The sequence below is a fragment of the Triturus cristatus genome, chromosome 9 (genome assembly GCF_964204655.1).
Source record: "Triturus cristatus chromosome 9, aTriCri1.1, whole genome shotgun sequence".
NCBI lineage: Eukaryota > Metazoa > Chordata > Amphibia > Caudata > Salamandridae > Triturus > Triturus cristatus.
The window spans coordinates 1,262,676,721-1,262,704,533 of NC_140592.1; the positions used below are offsets into that span (position 1 = coordinate 1,262,676,721).

The 27,813-nt window shown below is 45.7% G+C and overlaps 1 protein-coding gene across 3 annotated transcripts in view; it reads right to left on the reverse strand.

The window, feature by feature from the left end:
- The window catches only part of STRN3 (striatin 3), a 900,588-nt gene that overhangs the window by 561,985 nt on the left and 310,790 nt on the right, over nucleotides 1–27,813 (reverse strand). For all 3 annotated transcript variants that reach the window (XM_085627373.1, XM_085627372.1, XM_085627371.1), the window contains exon 7: nucleotides 16,947–17,088. In XM_085627373.1, coding sequence (XP_085483499.1) covers nucleotides 16,947–17,088 — 142 coding nt within the window. The remainder of the gene's footprint in view (nucleotides 1–16,946; nucleotides 17,089–27,813) is intronic.

Genomic DNA, 27,813 nt, shown 5'->3' on the forward strand with positions numbered 1-27,813 from the left:
GAGTGGAAAAATGCGATCAGTCCATGTTGCTTTTGGTGGTCCATTCCTGTTGCAGGCCTAGTAGGCTGGTTAGTAAGAAATTTGTGGATCCTTGAAGATTCTGGAAATTTACTTCACCGAAATGAGGAAAATGTGTGTGATTTAGCCAAAGTTTGAGGTTTGCAGGGGTTCTGTGTAAGAAAACCTTGCAAGAACAACACCAGTAACACAAGCCTGGATTCCCCAGGTATCTAGTTTTCATAAATGTCTAGCAGTTCTCTCTGGGACCCTGAATATGGGCCCAAATTCCTCAACGACGGGGGGCGTGGCCTAGCAGCGGAGCAAGTTGGCTGCTTAGCTCCTGAGCTCCGTCGAAAACCTCCTCCCATGCAATTATCCTGCTAGTAATCCTGACTTTTGCCGGTGAAATCGGAGTCCCTGAAGCAAGGGGATCCGTTTCATGCCCTGCAGAGCGCTGGAGCAGCCGTTGATCTTTGGAGGCGTGTTCCGACACCTTGGGCCCGGAGGTGCTTCTAAAGCCAGGGGCTAGAGTGAGCCTGCCTGTCGGAGTGGTGCGGCGGGGACGGCGGCCGCCGACAACCGGATGTCGCCGATCCACTAAAAATCACCCTGAAGCTGACGGCGCTGCGACCACTGCGGTGATAGCCCCTCCTGTGCTGGAACGTGCGGCGGACATTGCCTCTGGTCGGTAGCCCCCCCGCCCGCTGCGAGCCTTGCGGGGGCCTCTGGGGCTCCGTTGATTCCGTGGGGTGCGGTGCCTTCCTGGTGACTTTGACTGGCGACCGGACGATCCCTGGGCGTCGCTGGGGAAGACTTCCATTCCCAAGCCCCCCCCCCCCCGCTTGTTAACAACGCTGCTCGGCACTCACCGGCAACGGCGGACCCGGAGAAAGTGGTGTCTATCCGTTCCCCCTGGAGGACCGTGAGTGTGTGCTGAGGAGGGGGGGACCAGCTGCGGGACGCAGGCGAAGCGGATCAACTCAAGGCACAGCGGGGGGCACGCTGCGGAGAAGAGCAGGGGCTGGACTGTGTCTTTCCTGCGAACCTGGCCTTCGGCTGTGGTGTGCTCCTGCGGTAGAAGCTGGGGCGTCGCCGGTAAAATTTGGGCATCTGCGCTGCAACTGGACCTGGCTTTTGAGTCTTGGGGGGTGCCATAGCTGTTGTGGAAAGCCCTGTATCGCCTGCCGTGATTTTGGGCGCTGCATACGAGTGGCGGGATCCTCTTCTTCCGGGATGGTGGCGCATAATCTCCGCCTGGCCCTCTCTGCCTGCGCTTGGTAGTGAGACGCCGTTGAGTGGCGCTTCGTTCCCATACCAAGTACTGGTTTACATCCGTCTAGCGCTTCTCCCTATCGGCATCCTTCGCTGTTCCCCTCACTGTGCAGACGAGCGTTGTTCTCCCACGGTCTATACAAAGGGACCCAGCATGTCTAGTGTGAAGGGAGGAAGGGCGTCCCAACAAAGTAAGCTCGATCGATACGCTTGCGTGAAGTCGGACTCGCATGATAAGAAGGCACTGGGCGAAATACTCCGCAACGGCGCGGAACAGGACCCTCCAGAGCCCACTATGAAAGACCTCCTTGCGGCCATAACCGGAGTTCGAACGTCTGTTGATACCCTCACCTCAGAAATGACACGGATACGAGCTGACCTCGCTAACTATTGCGAAAAAGTAAAACAACTTGAAACCACCACTGCGGATCTCTCAGGTGATGTCTCCCACGTGCAGGCTGAGGTATCAGAGCTGCAAGCCTTCCGACAAGCCGCTGAAGATAAGCTTGATGACTATGAGGGAAGGCTGCGACGCAATAACATACGCGTCCTGGGGGTGCCAGAAAAAATGGAGGGCCCTACAGTGGACCTTTTCATTGAGAACCTGATCAGGACTAAACTGCAACCCAAAGGCCTTTCCAAACTCTTTGTTGTTGAACGGGCGCACAGGGTGCCTGGGGGTCGCCCGCGACCGGAACTCCACCACGCCTGATACTGGCCCGATTGTTGAACTATCGAGATAGAGACACTATCCTCCAGACCGCCAGGGTTGCCTCCCCGGTCCGACTTGAGAACGCAATCATTTCATTTTTCCCTGACTTTACGCGCGCGGAGCAGACGCGTCGACGCTCATTTCAGGACATTAAGAAGCAATTACGAGAGAGAGAACTGAAATACTCAGTAACAGCAGAGGGACCCTGAGTGTATTGATAAGCGAGGAAGACTTCAGGGAGAAAGAACAATGAGAAACAAAACTTCCTACACTGTATGATTTAAGTTAAAGGCAATATGTCCATATAATAAAATAATACCCACAGTCAACGGTGTATAAAACTATAATATTTCATTTATTAATGGCTTTTGTCGTTTTTTTTTATATAAATTTGTCATCATTTTTTTTTAGCAATTTTCATTGTAATACATATAATATGGTTCACATCAAACTGTTGAAGCACAATCTATGATTAATTATACAACCAGGTCAAAAATAGAAAATCATATGAACAACATATATGACACACAATTGACAACAATAAATCTGCAACTCAAAACAGTAACAATGTGTAGACAGTTAAAATCATTGGTTGTAAGGTTTATACATAGGACCAACGCCTACGCGCGTTTCGGAGCTCAAGAAGTGGTCTTTAAAGGCTCCTTCTTCAGGGCGTGTATTTGTGGTCTTGTTAGAGGCGAAAAAAGGGCTTCAAGATCTAGTTAGATGCACAACACTTCTATATTTAGAATTAAACAATAGCTTTTGACAACCGTAGGTCTGTGGGTATAAAGAGATCACAATAAGTGATTAGGAGTATTATTTAACTTCCTTTGACTTTATTTAAAACATAAGAAATGAGCAGGAGCTATGGAATAAGTAGAAGAGAGAGGATCTCGATGTCAATCCGTGATAGAAGCAAAACACCGAAATATAAAAATTTGTGTAAAGAATGTCTTTATAGTAGCCAAACCTCCCAGGTTCAAAGATAGGAAAGATTGGAAAGATTAGGAGAAAATAAAAAGATATATTGACAACATACTTGCCAATGGCAGATTCTTACACACGAGGAAAACAAAGACGAACTTTCCTCTATCTTAGGTGTTGATAATTTGATACACTACAATGAGAAAGAAACAATCGCTGTAACGACATAATGGGAAACTCAAACGTCTGCACTGAACAGTAGGTCAACTGCGAAGGAAATTCTTTTTCTTTTATGTTGCGATTTAGGCAAATACCTATACACCATCGAGTAAAGGATCTTTATCTGCTCTGCCTCTTACCAAAAATGGTAAGGTTTATTGGTTCTGAGGATGCCAATGTCATCTTTTATGATAGATAACTTTAAATTATTAGATGGGTAGTACCGCTAATGGTCTATTAAGTTTAGGTAGGAGGCTGGAAGATATCTATTATTGTCCAACTGCATTATATTTAATGCTAAATAATGCAGTTGGACAATAATAGATATCTTCCAGACGTTGAGTTTCCCATTATGTCGTTACAGCGATTGTTTCTTTCTCATTGTAGTGTATCAAATTATCAACACCTAAGATAGAGGAAAGTTCGTCTTTGTTTTCCTCGTGTGTAAGAATCTGCCATTGGCAAGTATGTTGTCAATATATCTTTTTATTTTCTCCTAATCTTTCCAATCTCCTCTTTTTCTTTGAGATTTTTCTACTTCTTTGAACCTGGGAGGCTTGGCTACTATAAAGACATTCTTTACACAAATTTTTATATTTCGGTGTTTTGCTTCTATCACGGATTGACATCGAGATCCTCTCTCTTCTACTTATTCCATAGCTCCTGCTCATTTCTTATGTTTTAAATAAAGTCAAAGGAAGTTAAATAATACTCCTAATCACTTATTGTGATCTCTTTATACCCACAGACCTACGGTTGTCAAAAGCTATTGTTTAATTCTAAATATAGAAGTGTTGTGCATCTAACTAGATCTTGAAGCCCTTTTTTCGCCTCCAACAAGACCACAAATACACGCCCTGAAGAAGGAGCCTTTCAAGACCACTTCTTGAGCTCCGAAACGCGCGTAGGCGTTGGTCCTATGTATAAACCTTACAACCAATGATTTTAACTGTCTACACATTGTTACTGTTTTGAGTTGCAGATTTATTGTTGTCAATTGTGTGTCATATATGTTGTTCATATGATTTTCTATTTTTGACCTGGTTGTATAATTAATCATAGATTGTGCTTCAACAGTTTGATGTGAACCATATTATATGTATTACAATGAAAATTGCTCCAAAAAAATGATGACAAATTTATATAAAAAAAACGACAAAAGCCATTAATAAATGAAATATTATAGTTTTATACACCGTTGACTGTGGGTATTATTTTATTATATGGACATATTGCCTTTAACTTAAATCATACAGTGTAGGAAGTTTTGTTTCTCAGAGAACTGAAATACGCCATGCTCTTTCCTGCACGACTGCGTGTTGAAGCGGATGGAAAAACCCACTTTTTCGACCTTCCAGAGGCCGTGTCGGACTGGCTCGAGAGACGAGGAGACCTTCCGAAACCTGGCCCCTCTGGTAGCTGACTGGGACGCGGTGCCGCCGCTACAACACCTTAAACAGCAACGAGGCCGCTGGTTTCCATTATCAACAGGTACTTGCTGGGGGCTCCTTTGAACCTGCTGACCCTGAACTGCGCATTTTCTTATTTTACGAACTATTGGTGCACCATCTGGCCTTCGTGCGCAATGCTTCAGGGGACTTCTCCAGATGGGAGGGGGGAGCGGCGGAGTGCCACGGCCTCCCCCTACGTTCTTTCTTTAGCCACTTTACCTTTTTCCTTTTTGATGGGCGACAGGCACTGTGCATTTTTTGTTCAGCTGGGCAGTTTACAACCCAGAGTGCAGGGAAGCAGGGAGGGGGGGGGGGGGGGGGGGGGGTGTTGGGAGGGATGGTTTTTAGTGTTATTTGTTGTTTGTATGGTTTCAACGGCATAGTCCCTGGATGTACAATGCAGAGATATACTCTATTGACACTTAAATGGGTACGCAGCGGAATAGGGAAGCCAGGATCTTAAGTTGGAATGTCAACGGTTTGGGAGACAAAATTAAAAGAGGTGTAGTGTCCCAATATATAAAAAGACTTTCCCCTGACATAGTCCTGCTTCAGGAAACTCACTTAATAGGCAACAAATGTGGAGCAATGGCTAGGTGGGGATACTCGATGGTCTCACACGCGGGCTTCACGTCCAATTCGAGAGGGGTGGGCATCATCATGAAAAAAGCATTCCCGCTAGCTGTGGAGTCCACATACATAGATGATCGGGGGCGGTATGTCGCTATCACGGGCGCATGGGAGGGTCACACCATAATCCTGATTTCGGTTTACGCACCCCCTGGATTACAATCTACTACCTTCAATGACCTTAGTGCTTTGTTGCTTACATTGCCGGAGGGGCTCCTCATAATCAGTGGGGACTTCAACTCCGTCGTATCGGGCGAGCTAGATAGACACCTGCCCCGAGTGTTACCCCTAACGGCGCAGTCATTTCCTAGTTTTCTAGATGCAATGGGTTTAGTGGATATATGGAGAAACTACAACCTAGACAAAAAACAACACACTTTCTACTCTAATGCGCACCATAGCCTCTCCCGCCTGGACTACATCCTTGCCCCCGCCTCCCAGGTCACTAACTTTCATGAGATCAGACACCTTGCTAGGGGTATATCGGACCAATCCCCCCTATGGGCCCACATTGTATTAGACTATAAACAAGTAGGGCGCATCGCCCCTATAAATCCCTGGCATCTCAAGAACCCCAAAATCCTCAATGACCTCATCAAAACTATAGATGATTATTTTACAGAAAATGACCATACAGTTGACTCCCCCCCCCCAGACGCTCTGGGAAGCTTTCAAAACGGTGGTAAGGGGCCAGGCCCAGTCCCTCATAGCGGGAGCCAAAAAAGCAAGACTAAAGGACATATCTAACGCTGAACAGGATATCTACCAACTCGAGCAGGACGCTAACTTGAATCCCACGCCCGAAACTCTGCATGCGCTCCGACTCCGCCAGGACGAGTATAGGGCACTGGTCACCGACCGCGCCAAACTAATGGCTCAGGAAAGACTAGGTCGCATCTACGACTTGGGGGATAAAACAGGGAAATTAATTGCCTGGCTGGATCGGAGGGAGCGTGCTAGCCGACTGGTCCCGGAGCTCAGGGGGGCAGAGGGTGACTCCATAAAGGATCCTCAAGAGATAGCTGACCAGTTTGCAACCCACTACCACACGCTATATAACTCTGTCGCCCCACATACGACTGCAGACTCCCTGAACCTACTGGAGGATATCTCCCTTTCTACTCTCCCGGAGGCAGATCGTCAATTCCTGGACAGTTCCCTCTCCACTGAAGAAATTGCGCTGGCAATACGAACACTACGCCCGGGCAGAGCTCTTGGCCCAAATGGTATCCCTATTGAGCTGTACAAAATTCGCCCTGATAAATTGAGCCATTATTTGAAATCCATGTACTCTGGTAGTCTTGAGGAGGGGGTGTTGCCTTTTGATCAGCGTCTGGCGACCATTGTCACCATACATAAAGACGGCAAACCCAAGACCGATTGCTCCTCCTATCGGCCCATCTCCTTGCTCAATGCTGAGCCTAAAATCCTAGCTAAAGTACTCGCCAATAGGCTAGTGAAAGTTATAGGTGACCTTGTACACCCTGACCAATCAGGATTCATGCCAAGACGAAATACTGCAATGAACCTCCGTAGAGTCCACGGGGTGTTGGGTAGGGCCCATACCATACAAGAGGACGCAATCATAGTGTCGTTAGACGCCACTATGGCATTCGACACCATTGAATGGCCCTATCTTTTCGCGGTAATAACCAAAATGGGATTTGACACGATATTCATTAGCTGGATAAAACTCCTTTACACCGCACCGCTGGCGCAGGTGGTGGTGAACAACAAAAAATCCAATTCCTTTGCCCTTAGTCGTGGCTCTCGAAAGGGTTGCCCCCTTTCTCCGTTGTTGTTCGCTCTGGCCCTTGAACCACTGGCAGCCTGGATCCGTAAAGATGTGAGCATTCGAGGGCTGCAGTGGTCGGTAGGATGGGAGGATCGCATCTCCCTCTATGCAGATGATATTCTCCTATACCTTGCCTCTCCCCATAGGTCCCTGATTGTTGTATTCGACATATTAGAAGTTTTCGGAAAGTACTCTGGGTTCCGAGTCAATTGGCAGAAATCACTTATATATGTCTTGCATGGTAAATCTCCACAACTGCCTCGAAATTGTCCGATCTCAATTGTTACTGAGGGATTTCGATACCTCGGCATATTTTTCTCTCTTGACCCCACACTTACACATGACCACAATCTGGGCCCGCCCATACAACGGCTTAAAATTGACATCGTACATTGGAAGTCACTGCCGATCTCTTTACTAGGCAAGGCTGCCTTGTTTAAAATGATGTCCTTGCCCCGTTTCCTTTATGCACTACAGAATGCCGCGGACCCTGTCCCCAACTCGTACTTTAAGGAAATAGAAGGACTTCAGAGGGATCTCCTATGGTGTGGAAGACCACGCATTGCCTTGCCAAAACTTACGCTCAGTTGGTATGATGGTGGAATTGGGCTACCAGACATCAGAAAATATTACTGGGCTGCTCACCTCACAGCCATAAACCACAGCACCTATGGCCCCCCTGATGCTCCTGGGTTCTGGATGGACCGCTGGATCCTCCCTAATGGGGCCTTTGCCCGAGCTCTGTATTCTAAGCCTGACAAATACCCACTGACAGGGCCCACTAAACACACAGTCAAGATCTGGAATGCTGCGACACAGTCTCTAGGTTGGAACAATAGGCTAACGCTCGCCACCCCGCTCTGGGACTCGCAAAAACTGGGTTACTTGGGAAACACCAAAGGTTTTAACAAATGGGACCTGATCGGCATTTCCAGTATTGGGGATTTGTGGGGTGCAGAGGGAATGAAACCGTTCAGCGATCTTAAGAGCCAATATTTATTGGCGGACTCTGAATTGTTTAGATATCTCCAAATTCGACATGCACTGCAGTCTGTAATCACTAGTGGCACCTCCTTGCCGGGCAGCTCCCCATTAGAGGACAGGCTTCTAGAGGGGCACATGCCTGAGCGGGCTATCTCCCTGACATACAGGAAGCTTATCAACAATATGAGGGACCCCCTGGCCCTGTTGCGAGCGAAATGGACAGCAGACGGTATTGAGTTGGACGATGAAGGATGGCAAGAGGCGGTTTCGTCCCCCAAAATGGTCGCATTATCAGCACGGCTCCGGTTGATGCAATTAAAAATTTCACACAGAATATACATAACGGGGCCCCAGCTGGTACACATGGGGGGCCAGACGGATGGGTCTTGCAGAGGCGGGTGCGCACAACCGGGCATTTTCATGCACACTTTATGGCACTGTAGGCTAATCCAGGACTACTGGCGCAAGATACACGAAATCATGGGTGACACTCTAGAAATTGAGATCCAACCAGAAGCACCCAGATGCCTCCTTAATATTTGGGAACCAACAGACCTGAACAATTATGCCATGCAATGGGTCACACTCGGTTGCATGATAGCACAAGCATTTACAATGCAATGGTCTCGGCAATATTATAGGTAGAGCTATTGGTATTGCTAATTTTTTTATTATTTTTGTATCCCTAAATAAATGGCATTGTCCTTTCTATTGGCATTAGCTTTTTTGTTGCATATGTGATACCTATTGCATTAGCGGAGAGAGAGTGAGGTAGTGAGATAGAGAGAGAGAGAGTGAGGTATTGAAATAGAGAGTGAGGTAGTGAGAGAGAGTGAGGTAGATAGTGAGGTAGTGAGATAGAGAGAGTGAGGTAGTGAAAGAGTGAGGTAGTGAGGGAGAGGGATGTTGTGAGGTAGTGATATATAAGCATAGAGTGATGTTGTGATGTAGTGAGATAGAGAGAGAGGTAGTGAAAGAGAGTGAAAGTGAGTTAGTGAGATAGAAAGAGTGAGGTAGTGAGATAGAGAGAGAGTGTGTGGGTCATCGATTCCAATATAATATACTTTAATGAACTCGAGTGCAACTCGCCCCACCCCCGACGCCAAAACCACTCTCTTAAACCATCTACCTTACCGAAGCACATGTATCACATTGAAATGCCTTTTACAAATGCCTCAGCCTTTCTGCTCCCAGCTCGGCAGACGATCCCCTGCACCAATCACTCATTTAGCCCCCAACTAGCCTGCAGCTTCCATCCAACGGGAGGGGGGGTGGGAGCTTTGTGAACACAGACAGTGGGTGGGGGTGGGAGCAAAGCAACAGAAATGTAAACAAGCACAGCACGCGATAGTGAAAGCGACCGCATTTGGACCAAAAATACACACACTTCAATAAAATATGTATTGCTATCCATAAAAGGCTGGTAGGTCTGGGTACACTCAATTATGGAAGGAAGGGAGGGCGGTCAAGGGATAAACGGTTAGAAAGGGACGGCAGCCAGGGGATAAAATGCAAGAAAGGGAGGGCGGGAGATAGTTAAAAGGGAAGGAAGGTGTGTGGGGGGGAACAAAAGGAAAGAAAGAGAAGACATAAAAAATCATTCAGTCAGATACATTTTTGTGAAAAGTCTGGTTAAAATTTGCCAACAGTGGTCAAAGTTATTAGGAAATAAAAAAAATCTTTTAAAATGCTCTATGCATGTAACTATAACTAGAGAGGCAATATTCCTGCACGTGTGATGGTTTATAATAATGGGTTCAATTTTACATCTCACTCATAGCTCTCCGTCACAAGTTTTCTGGTACTACAAAATATTCGTTATCGCTTTGCTACGTCAGGGGTTGCATGAAGCACGCCCAGATGGGTGTCTATAACACTTTGCAAAAGGTAGATGAAAGCAGAGATGAATATCATCGGGAAGGAGGGGATGGGTACAATTTTCCGAAAAAACTAAGTGTTGTGTGAACCACTGACCCGAACAATACTATGTCGGATTCGGAAGATATCTGACAGGATCCCAGCCTCACAGCGCTGTACATGCATTAATGCACATAGAATGGTCCGTTTCCGGAATTTGGCTAAAGAGTAGGTTCTTGGGTTAACAAGCGGAAAAAAAGATTACACATTTTTAACAACCATATAATTAGTGAAATAAATAAATTAATAGCCGCATGCGCGAAAAGTAACCTACTTATTATCTCGCAAGTTGCCACCTTTAAGCACGAACGGTGTTTACCTGTTGGGCTACGAGCTTAAATTAACACCACCTCTTCGCCTGGCAAAACACTGAAACCCACGAAAATAAACATGACTGCATTTGCGTACCTTCCTCTCCCTTCAGTCTATTGCAGAGGGGCCACGCGCTGTCCAGGAGTACGGCGCGTGCACCTCTGCTATCGCCTGCCAGGCTCACTCGTTACTAAGCAACAGCGGGCAGGGCCTCTCGAGCAGCGGTGTCGTAATCCATGGAATGACGTAATGTATGATCAGAGTACACACAAACTTGTCTCTGAAGCTTTATTCAATGTTATATATCGGGACCTGAGTGCGTAGCTACATGAAAGCGTGGCCATCTCTGGACATCTGGGCACCAAATAACAGATGTTTATTTTTACTCATTTTAGTGACCTCCTGGGGATAAACGTCTGCGTGTCCCCACTAGGATTGAGACGTGTGCCCTTGGGGCTAAACAGTGGAACCCTGAGTCAACCGGCTACCTGATCCTGGTGGTACAAAGTGCTCTGCCTAAGATCAAACAGTGACAGCCTCCGGTAGCCATGACTTCGCTACAGCTGTATGCTGGCGTCGAGCCTGTCATACGGGTCTCTCTAATCCCAACAGCACCGACGAGGCCTCCCGCATTCCCCCCTACTAATCGCTCACGATCACACGGTATAGTCAAGTGTGGGAGCCGGTTTTAGAAAACATATCACCTCCTGCCCCATACCTGGTGCTTGAAGCTGTTGAAATGAGGAAAAGGCGCTGGGCGGGCAGAGGTACCTGCCTGTGACCGTGTGTGCAGGCATCCCTCCCTGCGAGGAAGCGGGCACCCAACGGCCTCGGGGCTAACGGGTTGTACGATTGAGTGCGCCATGTCCTGGTGCAGGGAGTGAAATTGAAGGAAGAACTTCGGAAAATACAGATATTTTGAGTGGCTGGAAGTCCAGCAAAACCGGCCCTTGATACTTGTGCTCTGGGAACTACACGTTTCAGCCTCAGAGCGTAAGTGTAGGACTGCAGGTCATAGAATTCTTTTGAGAGGCCTATTGCCAGGTGTTACTGGTCAGTACTCCCAATAGGACAACAAGTCCCACAATGCATTGAGCTGGATGAGTTGTGACCCCTGCAAGATGCGCCATGAGGCCCGTCATTCTGTCCACCATGCCTGTTTCTCATATCACTGCTCCTCTGTGTAACCCCGCTCACCTCATCTACCTCGATAAAGAAAGAATGACATTTAAAATTAGTTTTACATTCCCGTTTGTATGTATTCAGATTTTCCACATTTCATTAATTTAGCGGCGAAAACGGATTAAAACATCTCGAAAAAGTGACGGCCCGGCGTCGGAAAGGGCTTGTAAATAAGCCCCCACACCTCCTTCCCCCCCTCCCAGAGCCTTGTGTGGCCTCAGAAATCAGTATCTGTTCTTTTGGCGCTTCGCGCGTTCCAGTGAACCTGTGCGCGCGCGTGCTGTACTGGAGCCTACTGTTAATTTCGTTTTACCTACAGGGTTTCAGTAAGACACACATAGACAGACATACAAACTTGAATACACAAAGAAACATTCAGATACCGAGCGGGAGAAATACACATGTAAACAGACACACACAGAAACATTAAAATACAGAGGGAGGGGAAGGCACACTGTCACATGTGTAAACTAACAAACATTGAAACAGAGAGAGAGAAAAACAAACATATTCACACGTAAACTAACAAACATTCAGATAGAGAGAGAAAAACGCAGGCACGCATGTAAACGAACAAACACGCAAACATTCAGACTCAGAGAGAGAACAATGCACGCAGTCATACAAACACATTCAGAGAGAGAGAAACGAAGTCACACGAAAACAAACGCACACGCTCACAATAATCAGGTACAGAAAGAGAAAAGCACAAAGATCCTCATGTAGGCACACACAGGGAAACATTTAGATGCAGAAGGAGAGAAACGCACCCATAGACCCAACACCGCCCCGCTCACACAGTGAGGGGGTAGCTGATGTGGGGGTCGTCGGGTTATCGTATGAAAGGGTCCCTGGTCCGGAGCCCGGCACGTGGGTGGAGACAACAGGGTGCTCCGGTCCGGGAGAAGGCGAATCCCTTCCCTCGCCGCCTCCTCTCGCTGCTCCAAATGAACCACAATATTGATTCAAAGTTAGGTAAACACTGCGCACACCTTCCTTGCAGAGAGAGTCTGGCTGCCTGAGCCGAGAGAAGCGAAGAGGAGGAAGGGCAAAGTTCAATGGAAATCATCATGACGTGATGCACTTCCGACCAGACGCCACACGTTTGAGAGCACTTCGAAAACATTCTCGTAGGAGTGACAAGCTCATTGCGTGACAACACCGCACGGCTTCATTAGCACCTTCAAACCGAGGGGGAGAGGACAAGCACACCACTGCCTTTCTCCGAGGCGAAGCAGAAATGCCTCGGAGAAACGCAGTGGCGTTTTCAGATTCGGGGGCGTGTTTCTTTTTCTCTCCTCTTGCAATTGGCTGGAGGAGAGAAAAACACGCCTGAGAAAGGGCGTGGCTAGAAAGTGGAAAGAACAGCAAGGAACACGCCCCCGAATCTGGAAAAGACTGAGCCTATTTGGAGGGACGGCTCTCTCCTCCAATGGCTGGCCTCCGTTTAGGAAGCCAGCCAATGGAGGAGAGGCAAAAAGAGAGGCGGGCTAAGGAGCCACTCTCAGAAACATTAAATCTCCGACTTCCGGTTCTGCCTTCGGCAGACCGGATAGTCCTCGACCTAAAAAAGGAATATTGCGCAGCTCTGGGGGGCTTCACATGCACCCAAAATTGCGGACTGGAAAAAGGACCTTGATTGGTGCATGCAACGGGAGAAATCTGTCTACATTGCTCGAGGCTGCCCCCGTAAGTGGTCCAAAGTATGGGCTCCCTGGAACACATACCGTGGTAATATCTGTTCCCCCCACCCCCAATTGTCAGAGGACGATGTCTCCCTCAACATGTAATTCCTACTGCATGAAGTTAATGTATTCTGAAGAACCTCTGTTTTGCTGCCACCTTTGCTATGATTCTGTGATACTATGCCATGTTGTCGAATCAGTTTTAATAAAAAGATTTACAAAAAAAAAGAAATTCCTCAGCGACCTACATTGCAAAAAAGGGTTGGTTTTGAGTGGAATGATTGAATGTGTTGATGTAGCGTTTTGGGCTCTAGCCAATCGTGGGTGCTAGGCAAACCCACATAAGTGGACTACCGTTTTAATAGGGAGACATGCGACAATGCTGGTTAGAAGGAAATTTGTGGATCGTCACAGATTCTGCATAATTTTGCTCATGGAAATAAGAAGAAAACGAGAGGTTTTTGCCAGCGTTTGTAAGGCCTTAATGTTTGAGACCTTGTGAGAACCACACAAGACACCCCACCCTGGACTTTACCCCCCCAGGCGTCTAGTTTCAAGAAATGTGTGGACGGCAAGTTTCCCCTTGGTAGCGGCTGAGATAGATTTTGCTGTGTTTCCTTTGGAGGCGTTCTGTGTCGCAGGCGCTAGGCTTAGCCAATTAAGTGGGGCACGGTATTTAACAGGAAACTTGTGGCAAGTAAGAATAGTAGAACATTCGTTTTCCAAATTGGATTTCTCTGCATTTGTGGCTTCCAAATGTAAGTGAGTGTCCAAGAAAGAAGACATTTTGCAAAAAGCCCTCTGAATCACGATATTATAGGTAATCACAAATTATGGGGTGTACCACTAACCACTAATACGAAACTCAGTTTCTTGTGTACATTTCAGTTATTTTTTAAAAAAAGATTACCATATGAATTGCTGTATAGTCTGCTCAAAGTACCTCGTGTTTTTGGAGAGCGTACAAACCCTATATATACACTTGCAAGCAGAAGGGTCTTTCAGATTTATCAGCAAATTGATTTTGTAAATTGGTCATTGTGACAAGAATTACAGATGAAAACAGTGTTACAAATGACTTTCTTCCAATTCTTCTTCATATTTTATTTAGTTCTTCACTTAGTTTCTTGATAGCTTTCCAGGATCTCCTATGGGCTGCACAACTGTTTCCATTACAAACTGCAAGTCGGTTGAAACCACAAAATTACGAAAATAAAGGCTATCTTAAAAAACATAAATGCAAAAACTGTGGTAATAAAACAAAAGTTGTTTGATACAACTCTGCTTGTTCCTGAAAGCTGGGATGATGGTGATCTTAGCACATTGTTATGTTTTAATATTTTTTTAACACTTTTTTACAATTAAGAATTAAAATAAAAACTTTTGCTATATTTTGGCTGTTCTTTCAGTTCCCTCTGGGAGAATAGACAAATTATAGGTATGTTTGCAATCCCCATAATATTGGATATGGAGGATCCAAATATGACAAATACATTTTATATTAACATTGGTTCTTTATTGCTTTGGGGAGAAATGACCACACTAATCTTCCGACAAGAAGGGCACGGTTGATCATTCCCTGCACTGTAAGCCAACTTTAAGAAAAACACTGAAGGAAGCATATCTATATGTTGGTAGAACTCAGAAGGGATAAAGTCTGCTCCTGTCACGTTGCATTCCATAATCCTACTTTCCCTTTTACATCTTCCTCCAGAGTAAAGGAGTGGTTAAGGCAATCAAATTGCCTATCCAATGACGACAACACCATTGATGCCCAATATTCCTCCCAACGAGCTACAGAGTAGACAACCATCTGTGTACGAATTGGAATATTCATGAAACAATCCCATAATCTTTTTACATTCTTTAATCAGAATGTCATTAATAATGTAAATGAAAGAAACAGAATTCTCCACATCTCGGTCTTATAGTTTAAAAGCCAGGATTTTACCCACCGGCTCGCTATGCTTAAATGCTCCTAATCAACGTTTCTTAAAAGCTACAACATCTTCTCCAATTAGTTTAGAAAATAAGCGATAGAGGGTTGTCATTTTGTATACATCTTTGCTTCAAATGAGTCTGCCCAGACATTGAGCAGAGTACTATGTTTACACCCAAACCTAAAAGGTTCACTACATAGTTCTAGTCTCTCCATGTATGGTCTTGTATTCTAAATCATAAAACTATCACGTGTCCTTCCCAGACTACAGGTTGCGAAGACAAGTTTACCCTAATCTCATTATACAGTACATAGCTATTTGAATCTTATGACCAGATTCCTCCAAAGTGAGCTATGAAATGCCCATCATGCATGCTGTCTACTGGCCTACCCCTGCCACTGAGAAGCAAACACCAATTACGGTTAGGATGTATATGAATCTTAGCCTCTTTCGCCAAAAAGCAAAACAAAGTATCATGACAATTCATGTACACTGTGCTTTCACAAAAGGCAACTACTGATATCTATTTCCAAAGGTTGTTCAATAGATCCCCGGAATCAGTTTTTGAATCAGTCCCGGTGGTCTCATGGCACAGATGTTGTCCTGGACCATAACCATTCTAAATCCTTTAGGATATCCACAGATATTGAAGAAGACACTTCACTCACTTGATAGTGACATGCTTCATGATAGGCGTCTTTCCACACCCAGGTGAGATGGTACTACCTGGGAGGACTCAACCAAAATATGTTATGGGAGTTCTTATATACATTTTTTCTGGTTATGCAGGGAGCCAGTTAGGTAAGAAATTTAAAAATACCTACAGGTATACCCCAATGCTTTGCTTTATTCGTGGCGTCTTCTCCAATAGCTGTGGATATCCTAAAGGATTTAGAATGGTTATGGTCCAGGACAACATCTGTGACATAAGACCACCGGGACGGATTCAAAAACTGATTCCAGGGATCTATTGAACAACCTTTGGAAATAGATATCAGTAGTTGCCTTTTGTGAAAGCATATATATTTGGGAGAGTGCAACTGTACTGTTCTTTTCTCTCACTCTCTTCAGTGATATAAAATTCATGTACACTGACCATCGAGATATTAACAGGAAATAGACACAATTAGTACTTTACAGCATCAGCCAACAACACCCGAAATGTAACAAGTCAATTAGATGGCACATCGCTGCACAAACCACATTCGAGTTGTAACTTGTCTGCTCGCTAAAGTTATTTGGAGAAGTGACTTAAAAAAAATCTAACTCTCAAAACTACTGTTACAGATGACAAAAATCCAGAAAAACAGTGGTATAAAACCACCTTACATTTTTTTCAGATTTAAGTTTGTTTCAGCTTCTACACAACTACCTGTTTGTGATGCATTTAAGACATAATCCATGGCAACAGCATTGTTCAACAGAAGCAGTAAAACAACCATACACAAATCCACATCTGACTTCACTTGGAGCACATGTATCAACTGCAGTGCAGTTTTTCTTTTCTTCTGCAAACACAACCCTAACCTCGTTGATTGTTCTACTCATGATTGGATTGCCCTAGTGGTGACTTTGTCACATCCAGAAATGTTTACCCCACCTCCCTAGTCACAAAAGTAAAACGGCAATTACAAAATAGCAAGATGCTTTTTCCCAAAGCAGCTTCTGAATGCACTCTACTAACAAACCGTTAAATGTAAAGAGGATATTTACACCCCAGACAGTTAGGTAACCTAAAAAACAGACTTCTAGCAGTCCCAAAAGTAACGATCATAATCAATGCAGGTAAGTGTGACGCAGACATTCAACTCTGTAGTTTGTAATTTTACTGCTCAATCACAAATGTAATTATTTAATGTACAAAAACATGACTTACAATAAGGGCATGTAGAAACCTTACAGGACACCTCTGCTTCTTACCCCATTCAGTCCCATCGCCTGAGCTCCTTGCTTCCCCAGCTCCTTCTCCATCTTCAGCAGTCACTAAAAAATCAAACTCTTTCAAGGCTTCTTCAGTATCGGCATCATCTGTAAGGTCAGCTGCAAGGCCCTCGTTCCCAATCTGAAAATGAACACATGAAGTTTCTGAGCTGCCCTTTGCTCCTCTGCATGCAAGGTACTAGTTCTAGTTTAAATAGTAATCTTCAGGTTTGAAAACGAGGAACAATTAAAAGGAAAATGCTACTTACCAGTATGCATCTATTCTTGGCATATAGAGCTGCAGAGCCTCACACTTGCATTAGATCACCATCTGGTGTTGGGCCCAGATGCTTGCACCTTGTTGTTGTCTTGGAAGAAGTCTTTGCAGTCACGAGATAGGTGACTCCTCCCTTGGACGATAGTGAGCATGGACTCCATCCTTAGATTGTTTTTCGCCATTATGGGAAATTATGGCGTTAGTAGAAAGAAAAAAAGATGTCCATGTGTGTATATCTAAGTAAGATAGAACTGGTACAGATACAGGTCCCGGGGAGGTGGGTGGGCGTGTGAGGATCTGCAGCTATACATGCCAACAGATGCATACTGGTAAGTAGCATTTTCCGTTCGAGGCATATGAGCTGCAGATCACACACATGCATAGACTGTACAACAGTATCTCCCCTAGCAGTGGTCACCTGTATCGATTGCAGTAGTTTGAAAGAGTTTCAAGAACAGCCAGGCCTACAGAAGCTTGCTGCTTGGCTTGCACATCAACACAATAGTGTTTAGTGAAGGTGTGTGTTGTAGACCATGTTGCTGCCTTACAAATGTCTTCTATGGGAATGTTTCCTAAGAATGTCATAGAGGCCCCTAGTTTCCGTGTGGAATGCGCCCTAGGGGGAATTGTCAATGTGCGTTTCGCTTTCTTGTAGCATATTTGGATACATTTAACGATTCACCTTGCAATCCCCGCCTTGGAGATGTGATTACCCTTGTGCGGTGGGGAGAAAGCTACGAACAGTTGTTTTGCGAAAGGATTTGGTTCTATCAATGTAATAAAGCAGGGCTCTTTTTACATCTAGGGTGTGTAGAGCTCTCTCCGCTACGGAGACGGGTTTGGAAAAAACACTGGTAACTCCACTGATTGGTTAAGATGAAATGGAGAGATGACTTTAGGAAGGAATTTTAGGTTTGTTCTGAGAACCACCTTGTTACAATGTAATTGTAAGAATGGTTCTTGTATGGTTAAAGCCTGGATCTCACTTACTCTTCTAAGAGAGGTGATGGCAATAAGGAGAGCTACTCCATGTGAGGAACTGCAGTTCGCATTTATGTAAATGTTCAAATGGGGGTCCCATGAGCCTGGTAAGAACAATATTTAGATTCCACACTGGAGAGGGTGGTAACCTAGGAGGAATGATTTTATTCAGGCCCTCCATGAAGGCTTTAATTGCAGGGACTCTAAAAAGTGACAAGTGTTGTCTGTTTTGCAGATAAGCAACAAATGCTGCTAGATGTAAACGTATGGATGAGTATGCTAGATTACATCTTTGCAAATGCAGTAGGTAGCAAATGATATTTTGGATGGAGGCATCCAGTGGATCAATATGGTTGTTGGTGCAGTAAATGGCAAATCTTTTCCATTTTGCATAATAGCAAGCTCTAGTAGTAGATGTTCATACAGTCCGGTGGTAGGTCAAGGTAACCAAACTCTAGGACTTCAGGAGCCAGATCGCCAGATTCAGCTGACCTGGATGTCTGATCTCTCCATGGTTCTGCATTAGCAGGAATGGGGACAGGCGTAGTTTTTGGTGCGGAACTAGTGAGAGTTCCAACAGTGTTGTGAACCACGGCTGACGTGCCCATGTGGGAGCTACTAAAATCAGTTTGAGAGACTGCTGTCGGAGCTTGCGTATCACTAGTGGAATCAGTGGGAGTGGCGGAAAAGCGTACGCAAATCTGCCTGACCAGTTCACCCATATTGCATTGCCCTTGGACAATGGGTGTGGAAACCTGGCGGCGAAGGTTGGGCATTTTGCGTTTTCATGTGTGGCGAACAGATCTATGTCTGGTTGGCCCCACTTCTGGAAAAATGGTAGAAGAACCTGGGGATGTAGTTACCATTCGTGAATCTGTTGTGTTTGCCGACTTAACAGATCCACAATCTGATTATGAACTCCTGGAAGGTGTTCGGCAAGTAGATATATATTTTGAGGGATGGCCAATCTCCAAATGTTCTGTGCGAGCTGGGTCAGCTGCTGAGAGAGTGTGTGCCTCCTTGTTTTTGTATGTAGTACATGGCTGTCATGTTGTCAGTCCGGATCAGGACAGCTTTGTTTTGTACATGTACTTGGAATGATTTTAAAGCTAGAAATATTGCTAGTAGTTCCAGGTTATTGATGTGGAGCACTTTTTGTTGAGTGGTCCACTTGCCTTGGGTTGTGTGTCCGAGGAGATGGGCTCCCCATCCTGGGATTGATGTGTCTGTGGTGAGTACTATCTGTGGAACAGGTTCGAGGAACTGCCGCCCTTTGGACAAGTTTTTTGTGTTTCACCACTGCAGAGAGCGATGTGTGCGGCTGTCTATCAAAACCAAATCTGTAAGTTATCCTTGAGCCTGATTCCACTGATGTGCTAGACATTCCTGTAAGGGGCGCATTTGAAGTCTTGCAAAAGGTACAATAAAAATGCAAGATGCCATCATGCCTATAAGTTGCATGAACACTCTGGCTGGGAGAGAGTGTTGGGCTTAAAATTTTGTGATGAGGGTTTGTATACTGGCTATCCTGGATGGACTGGGCTATGCTAGAGCTGTGGAGGTGTTAAAGGGGCCCCCAGATATTGTTATATATAAGAGGGCTGGAGATGCGACTTGGTGTAGTTGACAATGAACACCAAGTTGTGTAATGTTTGGATAGTTTGGTGAGTGTGTTGAACACGTTGGTTGAATGACTTGGCTTTTATTAGCCAGTCGTCCAGATATGGGAAGACATGGATCTGTTGTCTTCTCAGATGTGCTGCTACAACCGCAATACATTTTGTGAATACTCTGGGTGCGGTGGTGACTCCAAATGGAAGGGCATGTCGTCTAAGGAGTACACTGGTATTGATGAATCTAGAGGCAGTGTCTGCCGCATCAAGTGCATATTTAATTGACGCGTTTGAAATTAGTTTCCCCTCTTGGATGAGATCATTTGCTTAGGTTTTATATTGGTCAGTTAGATGCTGTAATAGGGTTTCCAGTTGGTAATAGTGGGCCCAATCATATCTAGCCAGCAGTGCTTGCGTGTTGGCTATGAGCCAGTGATTGGCTGCCTGCGCAGCTACCCTTTTGCCAGAAGCGTCCAGTAATTTGGATTCTTTATCAGGGGGTGGCGCATCCCCGGAGGTTTGCGAGTTGGCGCGCTTCCTAGCGTTGGAAACTACTAGAGAATCCAAAGGCAGCTGTCCCTTTAAGTAAGCAGGGTCTTCAGGGGCAGGTCTATATTTCTTATCGATTCTAGGGTTAAGAATCCTGGCACGTACGGGATCTTTGAACACTACAGGGGCATGCTTAATGACTCCCTTAATCATTGGCAATATTTGCACTGTCTTTTGGGAGTGTTCAAATGTGTCCAAAAGGAAATCCTCCTCTGCTGTGTCTGAGTGCATTGTGATGCCGTGATAAACTGCAGCCTTATTAAGCAGTTGTGAAAAACCAATATTGGCTGGGGGCTTGGGAGGTCTGGTAGATCTGTTGGGACAGGGTACTCCCAATTATCTTGTGGTCGGTCATCTGGATCTGTGAGTGGGTCATTTGGGTCACCCCCCACCCCTTGGTCATCATCATCATCTGGAGGTGGTGTATGTGGTGGAGACGTTACAGGCAGAGGTGGTGTAATAGATTTAGGGAGAAGAGATGGGCTAGAAGTAAGTACAGGAGAAGGAGGCATAGGTGATGTAGCATAGTCCTTTTTCACAGGCACTGGAGTGTCAGGTGCTGTGTCTAACTTCCTCTTCTTACATGGCACAGATGTGACATGTCCTGTTTCAGGATTAATACAAATCTTTTTCTGATTAGGACCGACAGGATCTGGGTTATAAAGTTCCTCTTCTTCGGGAAACGCCTTCGGCGCAGATTTTTTCGGTTCCGAGCGTTGCTGGTGTTCCATTTTATGGTCTTTGGCCTTAGGAGGCGTGGTAGAGTCCTTAGGCTTGTCTTTTGGCTCCGAGGGTCTTGGTTTCAGAGCTGTAGCGGGATCTTTAGGCTTGGAAGCGTTTGAAACCGGCTTATCTACGGACCTCGAGATTTTCGGGGCCGATTTGTCTTTGGAGGTGGAAGGCTTCGGAACCAATTTCGGAGCAGAGTGTTAATTTGGCTTCGGTGCCGAAGGCGACGGCGTAACGATTCCGTGAGGTTTGCTCGGTCCGAGCTACCGGAAGGCTTGTCTTTCTTCGGAGCCAGGCCTGGAGGCGGGGCTTCTGAAGTGTGTTTTCGGTCGCGACTGGGGCCCACAGGCGAAGTCTTGACCAGTGCCTTCGGTTTTGGTGGTGGGGTTGGGGTAGGGGCAGTAGTACTCACTAGTTGACCAGGAGTGATGGGGTCGTCTGAGTCGTCTGCCTCGGACATGATTTCGAGATCTTCGGAATCTTCTTCCAGGACATGGGGGCCTTCGTCGAAGATGTCCTCTGGTTCCGGAGCCGATTTGACATGATGGGACGTCGAGCCCTTCGATCTCGGATAGTCTTCTTCGATCGATAGGATGCGCAGGCTGGACAGCTGGACTCGTGTTCAGGTGAGAGGCACAGGTTGCAGACCTTGTGATGGTCACTGTGCCGGAATTTTGCTCCACACTGGGGGCATTTTTTGAATGGCGTCCTATCCATGAGCCGTAGGCCTAACGGCGTGGATAGGCCCAGCGGCCCGCGTCGACTACCGGAATCGAGTCGATGAAAGGCGCGAAGATGAAGATGTTCGAAGTGAATCCGAAGAGTTTGTGGAAGTTTTGCGCGTCGAAAAAGTTTGAAATGGAGATTTCGAACCATAGCGCACAAGTTGCATCCGAAAGCAATGGCGGGAAAAAACAATCTAAGGATGGAGTCGATGCCCATGCGCACTATTGTCCAAGGGAGGAGTCACCTATCTCGTGACTGCAAAGACGTCTTCCAAGACAACAAGGTGCAAGCATCCGAGCCAAACACCAGATTGCGATCTAATGCAAGTGTGTGATCTGAAGCTCATATGCCTTGAACACTCACATGCAACATTAAATGTAATTTAAAGGCATCAACACTCATTTAAGAAATAAAAGCAATGAGTAGCAGAGTTAACTGTATATCATTCATTTTGATTAAAGTGATCAGCTTTTCTTGGTCATTAATACTATGATCACTACAACCATTAAAACTTATCAGCAACTGGGTCTTTAATTCACTCAGAACATTCATGGTCAAGGTAAATCAAAACAAACCTACACATCACTTCTGATTTCAAGTGAGCATTGTCGACACAAACGTAATCTAATTTGTACTCCCATACATGTACCCTTCACATCTATAAAGGGATGGTCACTCAAATGAAAAAGTAACACGGACTAGATTCATACAAACACACACTGTCCCAACCAATTAAGGCAACATAAGAGGATTTAATTGTCAAGTAATCAAGGTCATCAGAAAATGTTAACTGCCGGATAGCATTATTCAGGTAACCATTGAAAATTACACAAGTGGTGTCTCCTATAAAGCTCAGACAAAGTTAGCAACTAGTTATCGGAGAATTAGGGAAGAATCACGGCAAACCAACATCGACATGCTATAGATGTGGTGTTCTTACAGGAGCCATTTGGCACCATAGGTTGAAAGAACTGTGACTAGTAGCGAGACCGTCTCATGCTCCTCTGCCTCCTAACCGGTTCTGTGATACGGTGCTCAGCCTGCACACCATATAAATCACAAATGGCTGTGAAATCCATACTCCAGCTCTAGTGGGGTCTGGTCCAGATAGTTTTCTACCCTACTCAGTCTCTTCCCCTTAGGGTGTGCACTTAGAAACTGATTTCTTAGATGCACTGCTATATTAGGGAGGCAATTTAGGGCGAACATCAAAGTCTTTCTGTGCAAAACCGCAATCCTGTGAGTAGGGCAAAAGCAGCAACCTGGATTGTTATTTTTTCCAGATATTATGGGATAGTAGTTTTGTGGTGGTCTACCATTATTAAATCCTATATGTGAAGAGGGAATCGGGTTACTTACCTGGGCAGAATGTATTCATACATGTATTTTTTGTTTGCTATGGGGCTTGAGGTTAGCAACCCTTAGGGGCAAGAAATGTTCGAGCGCAGAATTTGGTGTACCGTTACTGAGAAGCAGGCAAAGATATAAATCAAGAAATAGAAAGGTCAGAAAAGGCAACATAACCCTAATGTGTACAAATTGGGAAAGAAACTGGGGTAAGACTGAGAACTTACCTCCACAATACATGTCTCGGTGCATATAACTCTTACAGATAATCACTGCAGGAAGCTGGCTCTCTATACGCTGTACTAAAAAGAAGAACACTGTGCAGAGAGTCCAGTGTGTCCCCAAATGGTTTACAGCGGCTAAAGTAGATAACACTAATTATCTTGTAGTGTGGTCGAGCAGTTAGGCTTATTAGAGGGTAGTGCTAAGCATTTGTTGTACTCACAGAGGCAATACATGAGAGACACACACAAAGAATAAAACTGACACCAATTTAGAAAAAACACTTTTTTATATATGTTTAAACACCAAGAACTTCGTTCAAAGGTAAGTACTTTCACGTTATCGCATTTACAAGGAAGCAGGTATGTGGGATTCCTATAGTCCGACGCCCGAGACATTGTTTCGGGTCAAGTGTAGGAGAGTAGGATCTGCTTGACATGGGTACCCTCACTTATTGCTGGTGTTTCACAGTTTTTCAACCTTAGTCTGGCTGTGGCCCTGCTAATCAGGACCACAGCCTAGCTGCTTCCTCTCTAAAATGGTTTCCATGTACATTAGGTACATGTCTAATTGGATTCTGGAGTGCCTTATAAGCCCCTAGTATATGGTATACTATGTACCTAGGGCATAGGTACCTCAGAGGCCTAACCGGGGCTGCAGCATATATTATGCCACCCCTGGGAAGCACTCCAAAATGGCACCACAGGTCTGCTACTGCAGCCTGGGTAAGGGTGTGCTTGCACCCCTTACTATGGTATAGGCTACCTATAGCACTACCCTATACAGACACATAAACCTATAAGCCACTCCTATGGCAGGCCTTGACAATCCTGAAGGCAGAGTGCTTGGTTTTATGTGAGAGGGTGCCCACGCATGAGCTGAGCCCCTCTGCAGCTTACGGAAATACTTCCTTATGGCTGTTCTGTGATACAGCAATACCATAGACTCTTAAGTGCATTATAACCTCGCGGTAAATGCTAACTTTGGGATGGCTGCATCAAAACATGTCGTGTTTGGTGTCAAACGCTTTGGAACACTATCTCCCCCCCCTCCCCAGCCAGTTCTGGCGCCGGGGGTAGCATTTCACCCTTCTAGAGGGAGAGACATGTTCACACTGGCTAAACCTGGTAGGACTTTCCTGAGCCCTGGCATCACAAAATGGATGCCTCTGCCACAGACACGGGTCTGGCCTCCTGCTGCTGACCGAAACTCCGGCAGGGGAGGCCTGGACAATAGGTTTCCTGTCGAAGGGAGGTGTGAACACCTCCCCAGACAGGATGTGTATTGGGGCTGGGCGGGAGCACACACTGGTGCTTTGATGTCCTGCACTGGGGGCACGTTTGCTGTCCCTGTGCATAGTCCAGTTCGAACCGGTTGCAGGGGCTACCCTGCCCCTGCTCTGGTGCGAAACTGGACAAAGGAAATGCGTGTAACCACCCCTCGAACAGGCCCACCCATAGGTGGGGTCTTAAAGTTAGTCCATCCCCTAAACTTACTATATGTATAGGAATCCAGTCCCTAGGACTTTAGATTACCCTGGACGAAACTCTGCAACGTACATCCTGGACCTTCGACGGTCTATCCTGACTAGAAGACTGAAGAGAGCTTCGTTGGGGTCAAGGAGTGACTGTCCTGCTTGGCAGGCACCAAAGAAGCAACTGATCGGTCTGCTTTGCTGAAGCACCCGCCGGACGCCGAAGTCTTTGCATCACCAGAGGTGGATTTCCAAACTTGCCCGAGGCTACCCTGAGTCCACAGCAAAGCCGAGACCCGTGGCTATCGTGGGTGACGTGGAACCGTGACCCCTGGAAACCGTGAACTTTTGCAGCAACACGATCTTCCTGGTCCTCCTCGAAGTTGTACTTTGGGCTCTGAGTAGCCCCAGCCTAGAGCACCTCCTGCACCGAAGATTGTTGGCCTCCACTCCACGAGTGACCCGTGGGCCAGCTTCAAGTGCGACCGCTCGAGGCTCCTTCGCGATCACTAGCCCGTTGACTAGCAGGTCTCCACGAAGGCAACTACTTTTCTGATTGGGCGTTCCTGGTTGCTCCAGACGTGCCCTGACTTACCCTTGCTGGGTGAGTCCCTCAGACCTTACTGATCTGCACCGCAGTCCTTTCTCTGAATTCCAGTGACTTGCCGTTGCCAAGGCTTGTTGGGTCCTTTCTGGTCGCCGACACCGCAGCACTCGACAGACTGTGGGACAGCTCGAATCCGGCTCGTGGACGCCTTCTGGACCTCGTGCCTGAAGGGTCAAGACACCCATCAACTCACCTGAAGCACCCGACATCCGTGGGCATTGGTCCATCCTGCCCTTGGTCACTGGCAAGTGACCCAGACTCTGTCCCCTCTGCTTTCAGGTTCCTTCCATCCTAGATCCAGGCTTGGATCTCTCTGGACAGTTCTCCTCTTCACGACAGTAGCAGTTCTTTGCAGGTTCCCATTCAAATCGACGACGCGATCCGACACCAAAAGACACCTATGCACCCGGCTTCCCTGGGTGAGGTAACTCGAGTACTCAGGTGCTCACGTGGGTGCTAGCCCTAGAACTTCTTAAGTCCAAAAGGGGCTTGGTCCTGACTCGATTAGAAGTGTCCCTAATCTTTAAATTTCCAACCGCGACATTGCCCATAGAAGATAACTGGAACTCGCGGTTGTGTTTACACACTGCATATAGTCCCCGTGGGTCCCCTGTGTCACTACCTTGGGTGGTTCCTTGGTGTCCCAGCGATTCTAGAGGCTATAGGCCTAGTGTCTATCCCAGTCGTGGTTCTTATATCACTTTTTTGGTATATGGTTTGGTACGCCCTGAGGGCCCAAACATGTATTTGTGCTATTACTGATGATTGCTATCTTGTAAACTAAGTACTTCAAACTGCAGTCTCAAAGAGACTAGAGTGGTGTGTGTTAACCTAAATACATATATTTTAAATATATACCTGGTGTGGTTGTCTTTTCATTTCATCATTCAAGGGATTATAGACTGGTAAAACAAGCTGCTTTACATTCCTTCAAGACTTAGCCTGAAGGCTGCTCTCCATATCTACCATTAGGATAGCTTTCAGTAAAGGTTGTCTTTAACCTATCACCATAAGGGGTTGTTTGGACTGATACAAGGTGCCCACTAGAACTAGTGGACAGCATACATCAGGCCACCTTCTCACATCAAGGGCAACATGTTTTCATGTATATTTTGTGTTTGGGACAAGTAGGCCCAACCCCCAGTACCACATTATGGCTCAGAGAAAGGCACTGCCAGCATTTAAGATAATATATGTGTCCATATGTTAATGCTGATCAGACTGGTATTTATGGCTCATTAATGCAAAGCCTTTATTATTAAGGCGGGTGCTCCAAGCAAATGCTGTAAGCTCAGAATGCGCTACTGACTGGTTCCACTATAAAAACGTATGCACATGTTTTCAATGTTTAGCAATATGAGTATATGCATAATGCTCCCAGAATGCTCTCTGATTAGATGCAAATATTTGAAGAAGCTTGAAAGCAAGATTGACAGTTCTTTGCTTTCAAAATAAAGTGTTCACAAAAAAATTCAAAAACATTTCGCTAAATTACTGTAAAATGTTAGGTACCATTTCTTTGCAGCATCATTTACTAAAATGTGTTGATGTATGCTAGTAATTCCCTAAAATATTCACAATGGAAAAATCAGTGTAACCAGTTTTAATACGATTATGGGAAACAAAAATAAACAAGCATTGGTAAAGGTAGCAGATCTGAAATTGTTGGGTAGTCTTTTGGTTTTTTCAATGCGTGACATGTTCTGGTATGGTTTTTGTAAAATCTTATTGTGTGGGAGCTGCCGGGCCGTCACCATTATAACAAACATTGGAAAAAGCAAAAATTGGTTTTGGTCTCAAAAAGCACACATTGCCACAGCAGTTCCTGGCACTGAACAAAACGACTGTCGATATGCTCTGTGTGAAAGAACAGAAGGCGGTCACTCACTATGAAGCTAGCCGAGAGAGAGAGAATTTTAATAAAAACAAAATGTCATGGTTAACGCCAGACCAAATTAGGGGCCCAATTATTAAATAAAGTCTCGGAAGTGCACCCATGTCCTTGCATTAAGTGCAGATATACGGCCTTTGTGAATTCACAAGACTTTACAGAAGTAGGCCAAGAAATAGTACTCCTAGAACATATTTGTGCACTGCATTTAAGCATGAGCAAATGTGCAGGTGTAGATTTGCTCATGCGAAAATCTGAGTGTTTGCAGGTTCACTTTACCTGGGTCGCAAAACAAACGCGGCAGGGCCTCTGAGGCTTCCCAACTTGGAAAGGCTCATCCTGCAGGGAGGAGGTGTAAAAACCATAGCAGGCTTTGTTTCTGACTCAGAGAGCTAAGGCTAGGGTGGATGGCTGCCCAGGACTAGTCACTAAACACACTAGTAGTTGGTAG